We start from the raw sequence: 16,006 nt of genomic DNA on the forward strand, positions 1-16,006 counted from the left end.
CAAACTGTTTTTATCAAGAACTTCCCGTGAAAAAGTTTGCGGCTGGAGGTCGTGGCACCCCCCCCCCCCGTTACATAACTCACGCCTCTGATGAATAAATATAAATATTGAGGTGGCGCATGAGGCTAGTGCGTTGAGATATGTGTGCATAGGCTTGACAATAAACGCCTCGCCAGAAAAGTTTTTCGTCAAGAATTTCTCTATCTTTCTTTCGTTCTCTCTCTTTTTGTCTCTCTCTCTCCCTGTGCTCGTTCTCTCGCCAATCAGGGTTATTGCATCCCACGGCGGACAAATAGGCGCACGTGTTCTGGGAGCGAAGCATAAGAGGATGAAGGTGAAGAAGAGGATGAAGAGAGCGCGTGCCGGTTCATGATGATGATGATTTTCTATCCACGACTCACCGCAAACCTCGAGAATAACAGCTCTGCTGCAATACCGGAGCTTTCCAGCCAGAGCGAAGCTATATGTACTTTGGCTTTGCAGCTACGTTGTGGTCGCGGGTACGTGCCCTTGTCAGTGGACATCATCCTGGTTTTGCACGCGAATAGAAGAAGATCCACCTTCTGCGAACGCAGTTTTATCCACGTCAAGAATAATGGAAGTAGCCATGACGAAATTTCGTTGCCGCGTTAGCTCCCTCAATTTTTACTTACATTGAGCAGGCTTAGCAACTTCCCCACTATGCCTCTTCTGCAGTCAGGAGGAAAGAATCGGTCATTTCTTTTTATCCTGTCGCCGGTTCACGACATTGAGGAAAAGAATCATAGTACCACCTCTTAGAAAGCTGGGCCTGGAAGTATCAGGAACGGTGATACTTTCTTTTGCGGCCACCACACTGGGATACAGTCACAGGGATGTTTTCTTCGTTATTGAGGAATTCATCCGACAGTCTAAAAGAATATCTATCTAAATTCTGCCTGATTTAAATATTTCATTACCAATAATTGATACATAAATTCATTATGTTAGTTTATAGCTTCTACGAACGACACCCTTAAGATAATATTAGCAAAATTCACCCTCTACTCGGCCAATCCCCTGCATTGGGTATGAGCCATGCACAGAGGACAAGAACAACAACAGTTCGCCGTATCATCGCTCCTCCAGCTTCCTTAGTACTGCGGGGAGACCGCATACGTCAATAGCTGGAAGAGACATGGCTTCACACAAAAAACCAAGGCCCCCGAGGCCTTCGTCACACCATTCAGCCCAGAAGAGCGCTGCTCGCGGAGCAGCATCGGTTTCGCGAAGTCAATCGACAGACCAGCCCGCTCCGCTGCATAAATTCGACACCATGGGCCCCCTGTCAGCGCTTCAAGACGGCGTGTACGACCTTCTGGACCACGGTCCTTACCAGCGCCGCTTTCTGTGCTGCGGCATCCTCTGCGTCACCGTGGCCCTAATGCAGGAGTTAGCACTGCGCCTCATCGGTCAGTCCGTGGACCACTGGTGCCGGCCTCCCGGGAAGTATGGGAACCTCAGCACGGACCAGTGGCGCAACCAGTCCATTCCGGTCGAGGCTGACGGCAGCTTCAGCGCGTGCACAATGTACGATCCGCCTGAGCAGGTGAGAGACCAAGCCGGTGCTTTAGCAATGTTTAACGAAAGCAAAAGCTTTTCATGGAGTACGCGACCGACGCTGCATGCGGTAGTGCGTTATGGTAAAGGCCGTTTTGCGAGCATTCAACGACTATAGTGGGCAGTAGAAATTATCCGGAGCCCTCCACTATGGCCTCTCTCATATCCAGCGTCGTTTGGGCAGGTTAAACCTGATAAAAAAGAAGAAAAAAAAGATGGTTGATTCCTCCGCCATAGGAATCGGAATAACACGAAAGTAAAGCGTACTGAATGTTTACTGTACATTGAATGTACGTTGAAAATGTACATGAAAACTGAATGTACATTGAAAACTGAATGTTTACTGTACGTTGATATAAGAGAGTTTGCACAATGTATATTGATGTCTGGCAGCTATAGCGCCGTTTAACATGGATGTACCCATTTTGATGATTGGTGGTACATCTCCATCCCGACGACTAACGTCCATGATTAATGATTACGCAAAACCTTGTGGTAGCTGTAGTAGTTAACGGTGAAAGCGTAATCAGAGAACGAGGTGTGATAGCCAGAAGAGCGCCGAATATTGGACGCAGAACTTGGTCGCCATCCCGCGGCATGTTAAAACGTCATTTATTTATTTATTTATTTATTTATTATTTATTTATTTATTTATTTATTTATTTATTATTTATTTATTTTACATACTACAGCCTCAATGAGGCTATTGCAGGAGTGGGAAAAGAAAACAAAACAACGGCCGGTATACAACACAACGGAAACAACACAACGGCCGGACTATAGGGAAACGCAAAGCGCGTCGTGCCGCCCCACCGGCCGTGATTTTTCTCGGGGCGAGCGCGTGAGCGGGGAACGTGGTGTAACAACCAGGTGAGGCAGGCGCGCGTCGCAGAGCTATTTTCGTTTTGATTAGCGTGATGCTATGAGCGAGGCCGACGCTTTTACGACGCTTGGGCAAAGATCGCCCCCTCGCGGTGTGTTAAGGCATCGACAAAATTGAACTTCTATTGAAAACGCGCCGATGGGACGGACGTGTAACGCGTTGCAGGTGTTGATCTCCGAGGCCACAGTAATGACGAATTACTTTACCGCTCCCAGAGGGCAACACCACCCCGCGGTCCGGGAGAGCGGTAGATATGAAAGGCGCGTTTGTAAAGCCTCTGGAGTCTGACCGTGGCGCAGTGGATAGCGTTCCCGACATGTGTTGTTGCGGTCCGATCGGTCGTGGGTTCGATGCCCGTTGACAGAACTTTTTTCTTTGCCATCTGATCGTGTAAACTTTTTCGACGTCATTTCCGTGACGGAAATACGTCACTGAAGTCTTGGTGCACTCCGGCATAAAACACTTGCGTGCTCAAATTACACCATCTCCCGCTGCTGGGGACCATGAGGCGATGCGAAGCCGGAGCATTTGCACGATCGCGTTCCGTTGGCGTTCGTTGGGCATGCTACCGACCTCGCGTCGTGGAACGCGAAGAGGAACGCTACGCGCGTCGTGTCTTCCCTCTAGCCTGGCCGTTAATTCTCACAAGGCGATCGGGGAAGCGCGGTCGACAGGCGCGCGAGAAGGGGGGGGCGTAGGAGAGGTGGGGGAGAAGGATGCGCATGCGCAGTAAGGGTGGTCGCGCCGCACACCACCACCGGATTGAACTCGGCCCATAAGATGCTTCGCATCTAAAAACCGTACTCAGGCGCATGAAACACGAGGCAAGCTGCGCACACATGCGGTCACACACAAGAAAGACACGAGAAAGCACACGAAATTGCTTTTTGTGGGCTGATGCTGACGCTTGCTTGCGCCAACCCACTAACTGACGGGACTGTTGCTTCCATCACACTTCATCGGACCATCACGCTTCATAGGAAGCATCAACGGAGTCAAGCGGTGCCAACCGAAGCAAGCGCTGCACAGAACGCGCGCAGCGCTCTTCCCGCTTTATATTCTCTCTTGAAGGAGAGGAGACTAGAGGAGTAGTGTAGCGCATGCGTCGCGAGAGCAGAAGCGAGAACGCAGGAGAAGCGCAAGCAGGTGGTAGAAGACAAGGGGAGAGAGTAACGCGCAGCTGTTGGAGAGAGGGAAGGACGAGAGTTGCGCATGCGTAGTGTGAGTGCGGACGCCGAGGCCGCGGGACATGCAGTCGCTATAAGATGCTTCGCATCTAAACAACCAAAGTAGGATGGTGTACATAATGTTTGTAGAGGCGCTTTCGATGTTCTACGCACGTCATTTTATGGCAGAATTTGTGATATCAACAAGGTTTATTTTTCTCCCCACGCGGGTGGGGGGAATGAGGCGAAGCCTTTGTTTTGAGAATGTATCTATCTAGCCGCCTATGTCTGGGCGATCTTGTGGTCGTCGCGACCACGAGAGAGCCCAGCCATAGGTGCGTGCCGAAATTAGCGTAGGAGGGTATGAAGGTATGAAGAACACGATTAGGAGGCCATGACTTGAATAATGTAACACGGCTGCAGATTACGTCATGAAACTCTTTTCCTCACGTGTGGCGCATGCCCGCTTCCAATGACCCTTGGAATGCGGGTACATGCCACACGTGAATAAATGCCATCAACTCAGGAACGGCGAGCACAAGGTTTGGAAATCTTGTCGAGATAGCGTTAAGGAGCATGTTTCGCAGAAAATGCGGGGCCGGCATCAGCAGCGTTGTTGGTGAGCGAAAAATCAGATGGACACAAAGAATAAAAAATTCACAGCATATCCACGGGGTGAATGATGATGAGTGGGGCGAAGCTACGGAGGGAATCATCTGTAAACCGTGAAACTCTTCCGTGAAATGCGCCCAGTACATAATATAAAGAGTGTGAAACATCGTGTATATATTAAACATCAAACTTTTATTGTACTGTTGGTTTACGTGATCCCTTCATTATCACTTGTGATCGGTGAAATGCAAGGAAGAAGTCCGCTCCCGAGCGAAAGAGCGCCAAGAGCGACCGCATTCCCCGCTCGCCCTGTGCGAATTAAAGGCAAGGCTAGAGGGAAGACAGGACGCGCGTTCCACGACGCGAGGTCGGTAGCATGCCCAACGAAAGCCAACGGAACGCGATCGTGCAAGTGCTCCGGCTTCGCATCGCCTCATGGTTCCATTTAGCGTCCCAAAACCAAATATATTGCTCAAGGTGTGCCTTGCGTTTTTCGTAGAAATAATTTCTTTATCATGTACATTAAGACGAAAAGTTGAAAGCTCACTAGAGTGTATCGCCCGCAAAGTATGTCTTTTAGTGTGATTTAACTCTCGTACGGCAGGGTCCTCGCGCCGTTGCCGGTCCACCTCGCCCGTTGACGATCGGGCGAGGTGGCTACATACAACTACTACTACTACACTTTAAGAAAAACATCTGGCGTTCTTTCGTTCTGCTTTTACAAAACATCTGGCGTCTTTCGTTGGTTTATTTCATCAATCAACGGCGTTTTGAACAAAATTTTTATTGTTTAATCACGCACAGGAGAAATCTCACCAGGCACTACCTTGGAGGTAAACAATGGCTGCTAATGGGAATGAGAGACAGAAGAAGTCGGCTTTTAGCTAACACTTACACTTCTACTTCTACTAACGTTTCCTACTGGAACATGCCAATGGCTGCTAATGGGGAATGAGAGACAGAAGAATTCGGCTTTTAGTTAACGCGCACGCTGCGAATTTTTTATTGTTCAACAACGCACAGGAGAAATCTCCCACCGGCACCACCTTGGAGGTCAAAGCGTAAGACTTGTTACGGACTACTACGACGACGACGACTACGAGGGACGAACGGGTGCCGCCTTAAGGAGCTTCGCCCCTAAAATTCACGGTTCGACCCAGATACGAACCCACGCAACCTGCGTGGCAGTCGAGTACATTCTACTGCAGAGGCACGTCAAAGCTTAAAACTGTTCGGAAAAAGAATATGTAGCGGCTTCATGTCGGGGCAGCGCAATCGTGCTTGCAGTGTTGGCTATCCGCTTCATAACTATAATATACGCTGCATTTGTCATTCTCTGACTGAGCAAGCTGCAGTCAGACGGCGTTCTACCCCGGAGGAAGACGCCGACAACTGCTACTTATGATACGCACATCACCACCCCTCAGCATGCACTTCGTTTTCCACCAAACTGAAGTCGGTGCTCTAACGTAAGTGCCGACGTTACTTCGAACCATAAGCTAAACTTTGGGCACCAGCGTCTTCGACGTACAGGTAACCTCGCGATATTGCCACAACTACTAAAAGTGCCCAAAGACGTTGATACATCTCACAACGCTTCGCTTGAAGCACAAAAAATGCGGCATAGGCTGCTACTCGCGTAGTGCTTCTCGTGACATCCATTCCCGCATTCCGTGGGATGTGCCAGAACTTTTTTTTAGTTTCTCTAGACATTCAGCCTGTTACACCTTATTCATAGGCGTTTAGCGGTGGACATTAGTACATCATCCTACACGCCCACTCTTCGCGTACACCATAACCCACACGCCCACTCTTCGCAGGAGGGTTCGTGCAAATGTTGCAAGGGCGAAATAAATACCAGCAATAGTAAACTTGTGTGTGTGGTGCCAAAATGCTATAGGATAGCTCAATTTTTGTTATTTGTGTGCTGTTGAATCTGCTAAAATGCATTGGCCTTTCAGTTAAAGATATCCTGAACGGATGCACACATGCTTACGGTAAGCAACACAGTTAACTGGCCCACTTAATGACGTGAATACTCAGAACGCCAACGGAGGACAAACATGTGCGATAAAAAATAAAAAAAACTAGTTACAGCCTGTCCTGCGTTCTGCATTCTTTGCCCGTTCGAGCCTAGAAAGGCAATGAACACCTGTGGTAATCTACGTCCATTAGTCCCTTTAGTGTATGCTTGCTGAAGTTGGTGCGACATACTGGAGCTCCAAACTGTGCAAAAGAATAAAGCAAAGGACACAGCCAAGAGCGCCCTCTTGTTTCTGTATTTCTTCTAATCGTTTACAGCCTGTTGAGCTGCTTTGTATTCTGCCATGTGTATCGTAGCACCGTTGAAATTGGTGCTGCAGACTTACGATTTCTGTGCGGACGTGGCTTACATGACTTGGTTCGTTCCTGACTTCAATCTCGTTATTTTAGCATGTACATCGAAGTCAACGCTTAAAAAGTATCAACAAATATTTTTAATTTTCTGTCAGTGCACCCAACCAGGCGAGCGAAGGCAATCCGTCGAAGGCGACTTTATAATGTGTCTGAAGTGAAAAAGGTCGCCTATGACCCGTTCAGCGAGTGTCAACAGATGCAGGGGCTGGAATATTCCTCAATTTAGTGTGCGAAAGCGCGTGTACTCTATCTGCTTTGGTCTAACCAGCGTCATCGTTACCCTCAACCGCAGGATGAAAAGTTCGCCAACAGAACCGTCATCAGCTGTGACATGTGGAGCTACGCCAGCGACCATGTCGGCAGCATCGTGAGCCAGTTCGACCTTGTCTGTGATCGACGTTTCCTGTACGATTTTTCCACGATGTTGCCGGTCATTGGCTACGCGCTCATGTCACCTGTCGTCGGCATCGCGTCAGACCGCTTCGGCAGGCGACCAGTAACGTTGCTTCTCGCTATCACAGTGCTCATCTCGTCGATATGCTGCAGCGTGCCGACCATGTACGCCTTCTTCGTTACCATGCGCGTCCTGACCGTGTCCTCTGCAAAGGGCGCTTACCTCCTGACATTCGTTCTCGTCTACGAAGTCACCGGGACCGAGTGGCGGCTGCTCTTCACACTGTTACATTACGCCGTGGCCAGCACCGTCGTACCACCGTTTGTGGACGCTATCGCTCTTATGAGGCCAAGCTGGTCTCTCTCGCACGGTTTACTCGCAGTCCCCACCCTCGCATTCGCGCTTTGGTGCTTGCACCTGCAAGAGTCACCGGGCTGGCAGGTGGCCACGTGGCGCCTGCACCAGGCCGAAGCGAACGTTCTGGTGGCGGCCAGCCTCAACAGAGGCCTCGGCGTGGCCGCGGTAAAATCTACTGTAGACAAAACCTTTCAGCGGCTCAGGAAGATGGAAAGCATCCTGGAGCAAATGGCGTCCCCAGTGAGGAGTGGCGGCATCTTCGAGACTGCCCTGACGCGACGCTCTGCGACCGCCGCCTTCTTCACCAGGTTCTCGATGTGCGCCATCTACTATGGCATCATGATCGCCGAGCCACTGGGCGACCACATCGTCGAGGTGGCGCATGTTGTCCTCACGGCTGCCGCCTACGGGCTCATCGTGGACTACATGTCCAACTACGGCATTCGAAAGACGCTCACGGCCACTCTCATAGCCCTGTCCTGTAGCGGGTTGTCTGAGGCAGTGCTGACGGTCGCCGAATACGGCGCGGCTGTCGCCGTTGTACATGCCGTGACCAAGGCTCTCGTCTTGTGCGCCATCGGCGTGCTGATGTGCTACACGGGCGAAGTCTTCCCGACGCCTCACCGCAGCGCCGGCGTCAGCATGGCGTTGTTTTTCGGAGGCATAGGCGCGCTCACCGGCATGTGCATCGCGAAGTATACCGGTGAAGAGACTCCGCTGGTGTTCAAAGCGTTCGTAGCTGCCATGGCGCTGTGCAGCGTTGCGGCCATGCAGTGGTAGGCTCACGTACGCGGTCATCGACGAGATGCAGAAGGAGAAATCCGTGATCTACTTGAGCCCTAAGGAACGTAAGGCTGCCATCATTGTATCCTCCGCATCATCACGGCCATGATACAGGCGATGCCGCAAGGCCAATGACGTGAAATTGCCGAAATGTCAAGTCACCGCAGTGATGTTCTAATTGCATTGCAAGCAAGTAACTGATACAGCGTACAATTTATTTGAAATGTCTTTCGAGCTAAGTAACCAGATGAGGTGTTTTTATTGTTTGTTTCTTCTGCGAGTAATCAGGGTATTAAACTTGTATTATATTGATATACCATGAGTAAATTCAAAACCACTGCTTTAAACTAGCCCATATTCCCAGTATGCTTAGGCGTTTAATGCGATAGTGTTAATACGCCTAGGCACGAAATGCGGCGTCGGCGTCAGCGGTGTTGCCGTGAGCGAAAAATCCCAATGGATACAAATAATTTAAATCGTGTTGGACCTCTAATCGAGCCCAGGCATTCGGCGTGGCAGTGAAGCGTTCTACCGCATAGCCACGCCTGCGCTTGAAACAGTTTTGGAAAAAGGCCTTATGCAGGCGTGATGCAGGGCGAGGAGTCGCGTCAATAGACTTAATATTGCGTGGCAGAAGATTAGAATCGCGCCCTGTGTCACACCATGTGAAATGGGCTAAAAATTAATGGTTTAAACATGGCCGTCCACTACAAAGGGCTCAGCAATAAAGCATCGGCCACATCATCAACAATGTGTGCAGCAACGTAGGTGCGCGTTTTGCCGGTAGATGCTTCTCTACTTCGCAACGTGGTGAATAATGGCGTAGTGGTAATTCGCAATGCATTTGAAGTAGGCACCGTACAAGAGTTTACACGGCAGATGTCGCGCCAACAGACGGCCCAGACGACGGACGGCTGCGGTGTTCACAGAGAAGCGAAACATGGCAAGCGAATGAGAAAGCAATGCGAACGGCACCAGAACCGCCGTCACGTTCCGGTCTTAAATGCTCAGCCCAAGCCTCCTCTAACTTTTTTCCAGGGGATGAAGTTGGAACAACGGGGTGCTGGACACCCATTCACTGTGAAAAGTAAGGGGAATTGCCTTTCATACTTTTGAGAGTGGTCACCGCAAGCAGCACACTGCCAAACCAATAACTAAGGTGGTCTTGTCTTTCGACGCAGCAGCCCCGTAATTATACAACAGCTAATGATAACGTGCTTCCTGCTTCTGCAGTGCGTGTTGCCGTCCGTGCCCTACAATGACGAGTGGTATGGGTTATTTGCAGTGCAAGCCGACTTCCCGACCCTTTCACGCATGGGGCTGCCATATTGGTGGAAAGGGCACATTCGAGCCGGGGCCCTATAACATTAAGCGACACTGTCCTGCTTTAAGGCGAGAGCTTTAAGTGCCGCATCAGACACTGGCCTTGAAAACCTTGGCCTGCGGTGTAACAGACGTGACGTTAATAAAAATAAGATGAAAATAAGGTTTCTAGCCGGAATAAAACCCACGTATTCTGCGTGGCTGTAAAGTATTCTGCCAGAGAGAGTCATGCTAGTGCTTGAAACCGCTTTGCGAAAATTTGACCCTATAGAGTTGTCATGTTGCGCAGGTAGTTGCTTTCAGGAAAGTATTATTTTAGTTATATTACGTGGCTGAAGCATAAAATTGAGCTGGGCGTCGCGCCATCTGAATTGCGTAACGATGGATGGTTGAAGGCTGCCAACCCATTATAAAAGGGTGAGCTGTAATTCATTATCATCATAATCATCAGCCACAGCATCAGCAAAGTGTGCAGCTATTCACGTGAGCCCTCAACTTCCGATGATGTTAATATAGCCGCGCTGTGTGGTTTTCGCCTTCGAGTTGCATTAAGCGAATGTGTAAGGAACCCTGTGAGTTCGAATTACGTTCTGCCTGACGACGAGTTTACGTCATGGCGGACGCGAGCATGGGTGAGAACCCGTGCTCGCCTATCTTCGTAAAAAAATTCCAATCGTGTAATAAAGTTTTCTTTATGGTTGCATCAGTCGTTCATTCATTGTTTGGTTGATTGAGCGATAGTTTTCTTCGTTTACTCCAACGTACTGGAAAATATACCGGTCTTGACAGTGGCCGGCCATAAGCCGACCAGAACAGACGCGCTTCGTTGGTTTTATTTATTTATTCACCGTTGCCTATTGGCGCGCAAATGTAACAAAAGGGTTAACAAATATAGGTCCTCATCATACTGCAGAAGACACAAGAATGCTTACTCTAAGGCCTCGAAACGTTTTCCATCCGCACATTTGTGAACGACGCTCCATTAGCAGTTGTACTTCTTATCCTATGTTTCTATTCATCGAGACTAGCGGCCTCCGGCCGGTTTACCTCCTAGTTCATGTACCCCCTGGGGCATGAATCTAGTGGGAACAAGTCTGGTGGCCTCGCTGGCCACGCAGTTGGGCCCCCATTCCCAATGCACTTGTTAGGAAAGTTCTTGATAAATAATTCCACTGCGCTTGAAAATGCATGCGGTGGTGCTCCGTCGTGTTGAAACTACATGTTCGCGAGCGTGCTCAGAGGTAGTTCGTTCATCAATTTGGACAAGAGACAGTTCGGTATGCGCTTTCTGAAACTATAGCCTGTCAGTGTTCCTTCCATAAAGTAGGGTCAGTGTTTCTTAAATGTCCGTGGTCTTTCCATAAACCGCGGCACGAAAGTTTGGTGAGCACCAGGTTTGGTGTTTGCGTCGTTGCAACCAGTGGGCGTTGTTATCACTCCAATAATGGGCATTACGCAGATCAATGTTCCTGTGTCGGCAGAACTGTGTTTCGTCCGTCGACAGAACATTCCTGATGAATCAGAGGTTTCCGTCGCAATGGATGAGGCGCCAGTTGCAACAGTCCAGACGGCTCCGGCAATCATTTTCGCTCAGCCCTGTGTCCAACGAAATATGGTAGGGTTGATAGTTGTACCTTGTGAGAGTGCTCCAAACTTTCGAAGTGGTCGATTCCGTTACTTGTGCCTCTTCTCGGACGCTAACTTCAGTCTTCAGTGAAACAATAGCGAGGAGAGAAACAATGTCTTCGTTCGATGTATTGCCATATCTCATCCTACCTCGATCCACGTTGACAGCGGATCCAGTTCAATAAATGCGCTTGAATTTCCGAATGAATGCCTTGCACGATGGATCGGGAAGATTCGGTCGTTGGGCTTAGTGGAGGCTTGCAGATGAATGCGTCTCGCCGTTCGCTTGCACATATATGATCATGTCGACATATTCTGCTGTGGAATGCATTCCATGCATTGCCGCCGCCATCGTCGACATTGGGCAGGAAGTTGCCGGCAGCGACTGCAGTGATGTCATTCTCCTGCAGTCCTTAGCCTACGTGCGCGACGCGTGTTATCATAGCAAGCGCAGATCGCACACCCGTGAAGCGAAGTAGATAACGACGCTCACCTATGCCAGCCGCGCAATGCGAGGAAAACAGGTGTTGTCGATCTCAGCGTCTCGAAACAGTGCGGCAGTTGCGCTCCCATTCTCGCTCCGCTCTGTCTGACGTCAAATTTGCGTCAATGCCAACGCGAGCACGGTTGGACGCCGGGAACAATTTCTGAAGAGTCCAGTCGAGCGCCCTTCCTGTTTGCCAAAAATTGCCTTTTCTTTCTAAGAAAACGAATAACATTGCCTGCTTTGACACGCTTGGTTATCTACCGACCGAATGATGACCCGAAGGTCGCGGAATTGAATCCCGGCCGCTGGGGCCGCATTGCGATGGAAGCGAAATTCTAGATGCCCGCGTGCTTAGATTTGGTTTACGTTAAACAACCTCAGGTAATCGAAATTTCCATAGCCCTCCGCTACGGCATCTCTCACAATGATATTGTGATTGTGGGACGTGAAACCCTAGCAATTATAATTATCTACCGACTGACGTGACTTGATAAGCGCAGCGAAGGGGAGATGGATTATTAGGGCTGACCTCTCAAAACTCAAGCGGTGTATGAGTGCTGCGCATGGTTATCGGATCGGTACTGCCTCCAATTGCTTATCGTGCGTTTGTGTTAAATAAAATAAATAAAAAGTAAAGGAGCGTTCGCAGGGCGATGTCGTAACGCACAAAGGTGGCTCGACTGTGTAATACCTCCACTGAAAATATTAGTTATATGCAATAAAATGTATTTTTGCCAGCAAAAACCAGCAACCACTGCCAAGACGATTGGCAGACAACAACCTTTTTTATTGAAATAAAAAATAAATGAAGGAGTTGTCACCAGTGCTTGGTGACGGCTACCCCTTTCCACTTGGTTGTTGTGATAAAAAATAAACCAGGATAATATGTATATATACATATATACAGTCCTACATTTGGTAAGTTCAGACGCTGTCGTTTGAACAGAGCACACATGCAGTCGTGGTACAAACTTTCAATATAGTCCGCTTAGTAATCATCACAAATATTGGTGTCCACAAAAACCCCGCAGGGGCGTCTGCGCAAGCAGGCGTTTGGTGTGTAGCGACACCACGGACCCGAGCTAACGGGGGGGTTTCGACCCCCTCCCACGCCTCGCCGTGCGTGGCTTTGCCGTGTCCGGGGAAAAGGGGATCCTGGGGGTTGAGCCGACGCCGGGTGATTGGACCTTTAAGGCCCCCCGGCAGATGCAACACACCCCTTTGGCCCCGGCTTCACGTAGACGGCACCCCTGGGCTGACCGACCCAGGGGAAACCGGCAGTCGCCTTTTCCTGTCTCTCTCTCCCCTCACATCTTCGTCTTTTCCCCCACTTTTCATCCTTCCTGTCTTCTCCTCACTTCTATTTACTTCCGTTTTCCTGGCGGCGAGGGTTAACCTTGTGTGCGTGTGCCCTCTCTTGGGCACATCATATTTGGTTATAGTGGCTGTGTACAGCTGACGTTGGCATGCCTTATATACATCTAAGTGCTGTCGCGTCCCCATGTTGGGCTCCATGGTGGGCGGCTGGCATAGCTGCCGAATCGATACATAATTTATGGCTTCCGCTTCCTTCCCCCGACTGCATGATCGTCCTCCTCTCACAAAGAGAGGGCGCACCGAAGACACCTTTTTTCAGAAACCAAAAGAAACTTTCCCACGATTCCACATCATCCATTGCGAAAACCTTGAAAAGAATGCAAGAAAGATTTCTCCTTTTGTTGTCTCAAGATGCCTGACCGATACACTCGGCCAAGGTTATAAGGTGACAAGAATGGCTAGTGGTGACCTTCTCCTTGAAATTCAAAACAAGACACAATTTGAAAACCTCTCGAAACTCGTCTCTTTTGGAACGACACCTCTTTCTGTCACACCGCACCGTTCCCTAAACAGCTCCCGAGGTGTAGTGTCCGACCAAGACCTACTCGAACTGACAGAAACTGAGCTCCTCGAAGGCTGGAGTGAACAGCACGTGATAAATGTACAGCGGATCAAAATCAGGCGCGATGATAAAGAAATCTTCACAAAACACCTAATCCTCACTTGTGGCACAAGCACCCTACCAGAACATATCGAAACAGGATACCTGAAACTAAAGGTCAGACCGTACATACCAAACCCGCGGCGTTGCTTTAAGTGCCAGCGCTTCGGTCACGGCTCCCAGAGCTGCCGTGGCCGTCAAACCTGTGCTAAGTGCAGCTCACACGAACACCCTAGTGACAACTGTGCTGAAACTCCCCACTGTGCAAACTGCGATGGCGGACACGAAGCGTACTCTCGCACGTGTCCTTCATGGAAAAAGGAAAAAGAAATAATCACACTCAAGGTAACAGAAAACATCTCTTTTAGGGAGGCGCGCCAACGCCTTTCTATCGCACAGGGTCATTTGTACGCGGACGTGGCACGCAAGGGGGCAGTGCCACAAAGGTTCGCGGCGACCGCACGTACCACGCACAGTGGACGGGCGGTAGCGCCATCCGCCCCCTCAGCGGAAGCAGCCCGTGCTGCTCCGCAACCAAACGGCAGGCAGGCCTCCGGATCTGCAGGCCCAGGGCCTTCTGCTCAGGCAGAGAGCCCCAAAATTCCGACACCCGTTCGCGTAACACGCGAACGGGCATCCAGCGTCTCCACCGAGGCGATGGACACAATGGCAAGCCCAACGGCGTCTCAGGCGCCGAAGGAACGGCGCAGCTCGTTGGAGCGCGCCAAAAAAGAAAAAGCCCGCATCACAGGGCCTGGAAAAAGTTCTGTGACTTAAGGCAATAGTTTTTCAGTACACACAGCACTAATACACACCCAAAATGGATACACAAATTATACAGTGGAACGTCAGAGGTCTTCTTAGAAACCTCGACGATATCCAAGAGCTGCTACATGAACACTCACCAAAAGTGCTGTGTGTACAAGAAACACACCTAAAATCCAAGAACACGAATTTTCTACGCCAATATGTCATATTCAGAAAGGACCGGGATGATGCCATCGCGTCATCCGGTGGTGTAGCTGTTATAGTAAATCAAGGAGTAGCGTGCACACATTTACCGCTCCGAACGTCCCTGGAGGCAGTGGCTGTTCGAGCGGTTTTTTTAAACAAACTCGTAACCATTTGCTCTCTCCACATACCACCACACTACCACCTTCACAAACATGAGTTCCAGTCCTTAATAGATGAACTACCAGAACCTTATCTGGTCCTTGGGGACTTCAATGCACATAGCAGTCTATGGGGCGATTCTCGGTGCGATGCGCGAGGTCGTCTAATTGAACAATTCCTTTTTTCTTCGGGCGCTTGCCTGTTGAATCAGAAAGATCCAACATATTATAGCCTCGCTAACAATACATACTCGTCTATAGATCTCAGCATTACATCTCCATCGCTTCTACCCTTACTTAAATGGAAAGTCATTAATAACCCTTACGGAAGTGACCACTTTCCTATTGTTCTGAGCACACACATAGTAAATGAATGTCCCCCACAGGTTCCCAAATGGCACATTGACAAAGCTGACTGGGAACAGTTTCGTAAGACTGCTCTCTTAAGCTGGACAGACATGTGTGATTTAAGCATAGGTGCAGCTGTAGACTACTTCACAGCTTTTTTTATTAATGCTGCCACCAAATGTATCCCACAAACAAGTGGACTGTCTGGCAAACGACGGGTCCCATGGTGGAATGCCGGAAGGCGCGCAAAAAACAAAACAAAGCATGGAGGTTGCTTCGGGACTCTCCGACAGCCGAGAACCTTGACAGTTTCAAAAACATAAAATCTCAAGGCAGGAGAACGCGCCGACAGGCAAGAAGAGAAAGTTGGGAGAAGTTTTTAACGGGGATCAATTCGTATACACAGGAGGCTAAAGTCTGGAATATGGTTAGTAGGGTAGCAGGGCGGCAAGTACATTCACTTCCTCTAGTAAACACACAAGGCGACACCTTGGAAGACCAGGCAAACTTCCTCGGTGCACACTTCGAACAAGTGTCTAGTTCCGCGCATTACTCTGAAGTCTTCCAACGGTACAAAACAAGAATAGAAAAACAAAAACTAGAGCGGAAATGTACAAAACACGAGGCATACAACCAACCCTTCAGCTTAGCTGAGCTCCAGATATCGCTTAACAGCTGCAGTAATTCCGCCCCAGGTTTTGACCGTGTGGTATACGACATGTTGAAAAACCTACCTGCCGAAACGCAAAGAACCTTACTTTCCTTGTACAATGCTATCTGGTTTTCCGGCGAAATCCCCTCGTCTTGGAAAGAGGCCATTGTCATTCCTATTCTAAAACAGGGCAAGGATCCATCCTCCGTTACGAGTTACAGGCCCATCGCACTAACAAGCTGCCTGTGCAAACTTTTTGAAAAGATGATAAACCGCCGTCTTACACATTTCCTGGAAACAAACAATCTAC

At 49.5% G+C, this 16,006-nt stretch overlaps 1 protein-coding gene across 1 annotated transcript; it reads left to right on the top strand.

Moving 5' to 3' along the window:
* The first annotated feature begins 1,294 nt into the window (after positions 1 to 1,294).
* LOC119391602 (solute carrier family 22 member 7) lies at positions 1,295 to 8,167 on the top strand. The gene is made up of 2 exons (XM_037659274.1): positions 1,295 to 1,567; positions 6,929 to 8,167. The coding sequence occupies exons 1-2, from the start codon at positions 1,295 to 1,297 to the stop codon at positions 8,165 to 8,167; spliced, it is 1,512 nt and encodes a 503-aa protein (XP_037515202.1).
* Positions 8,168 to 16,006: the final 7,839 nt, after the last annotated feature.

This window comes from Rhipicephalus sanguineus, chromosome 4, assembly GCF_013339695.2.
Source record: "Rhipicephalus sanguineus isolate Rsan-2018 chromosome 4, BIME_Rsan_1.4, whole genome shotgun sequence".
Classification (NCBI taxonomy): domain Eukaryota; kingdom Metazoa; phylum Arthropoda; class Arachnida; order Ixodida; family Ixodidae; genus Rhipicephalus; species Rhipicephalus sanguineus.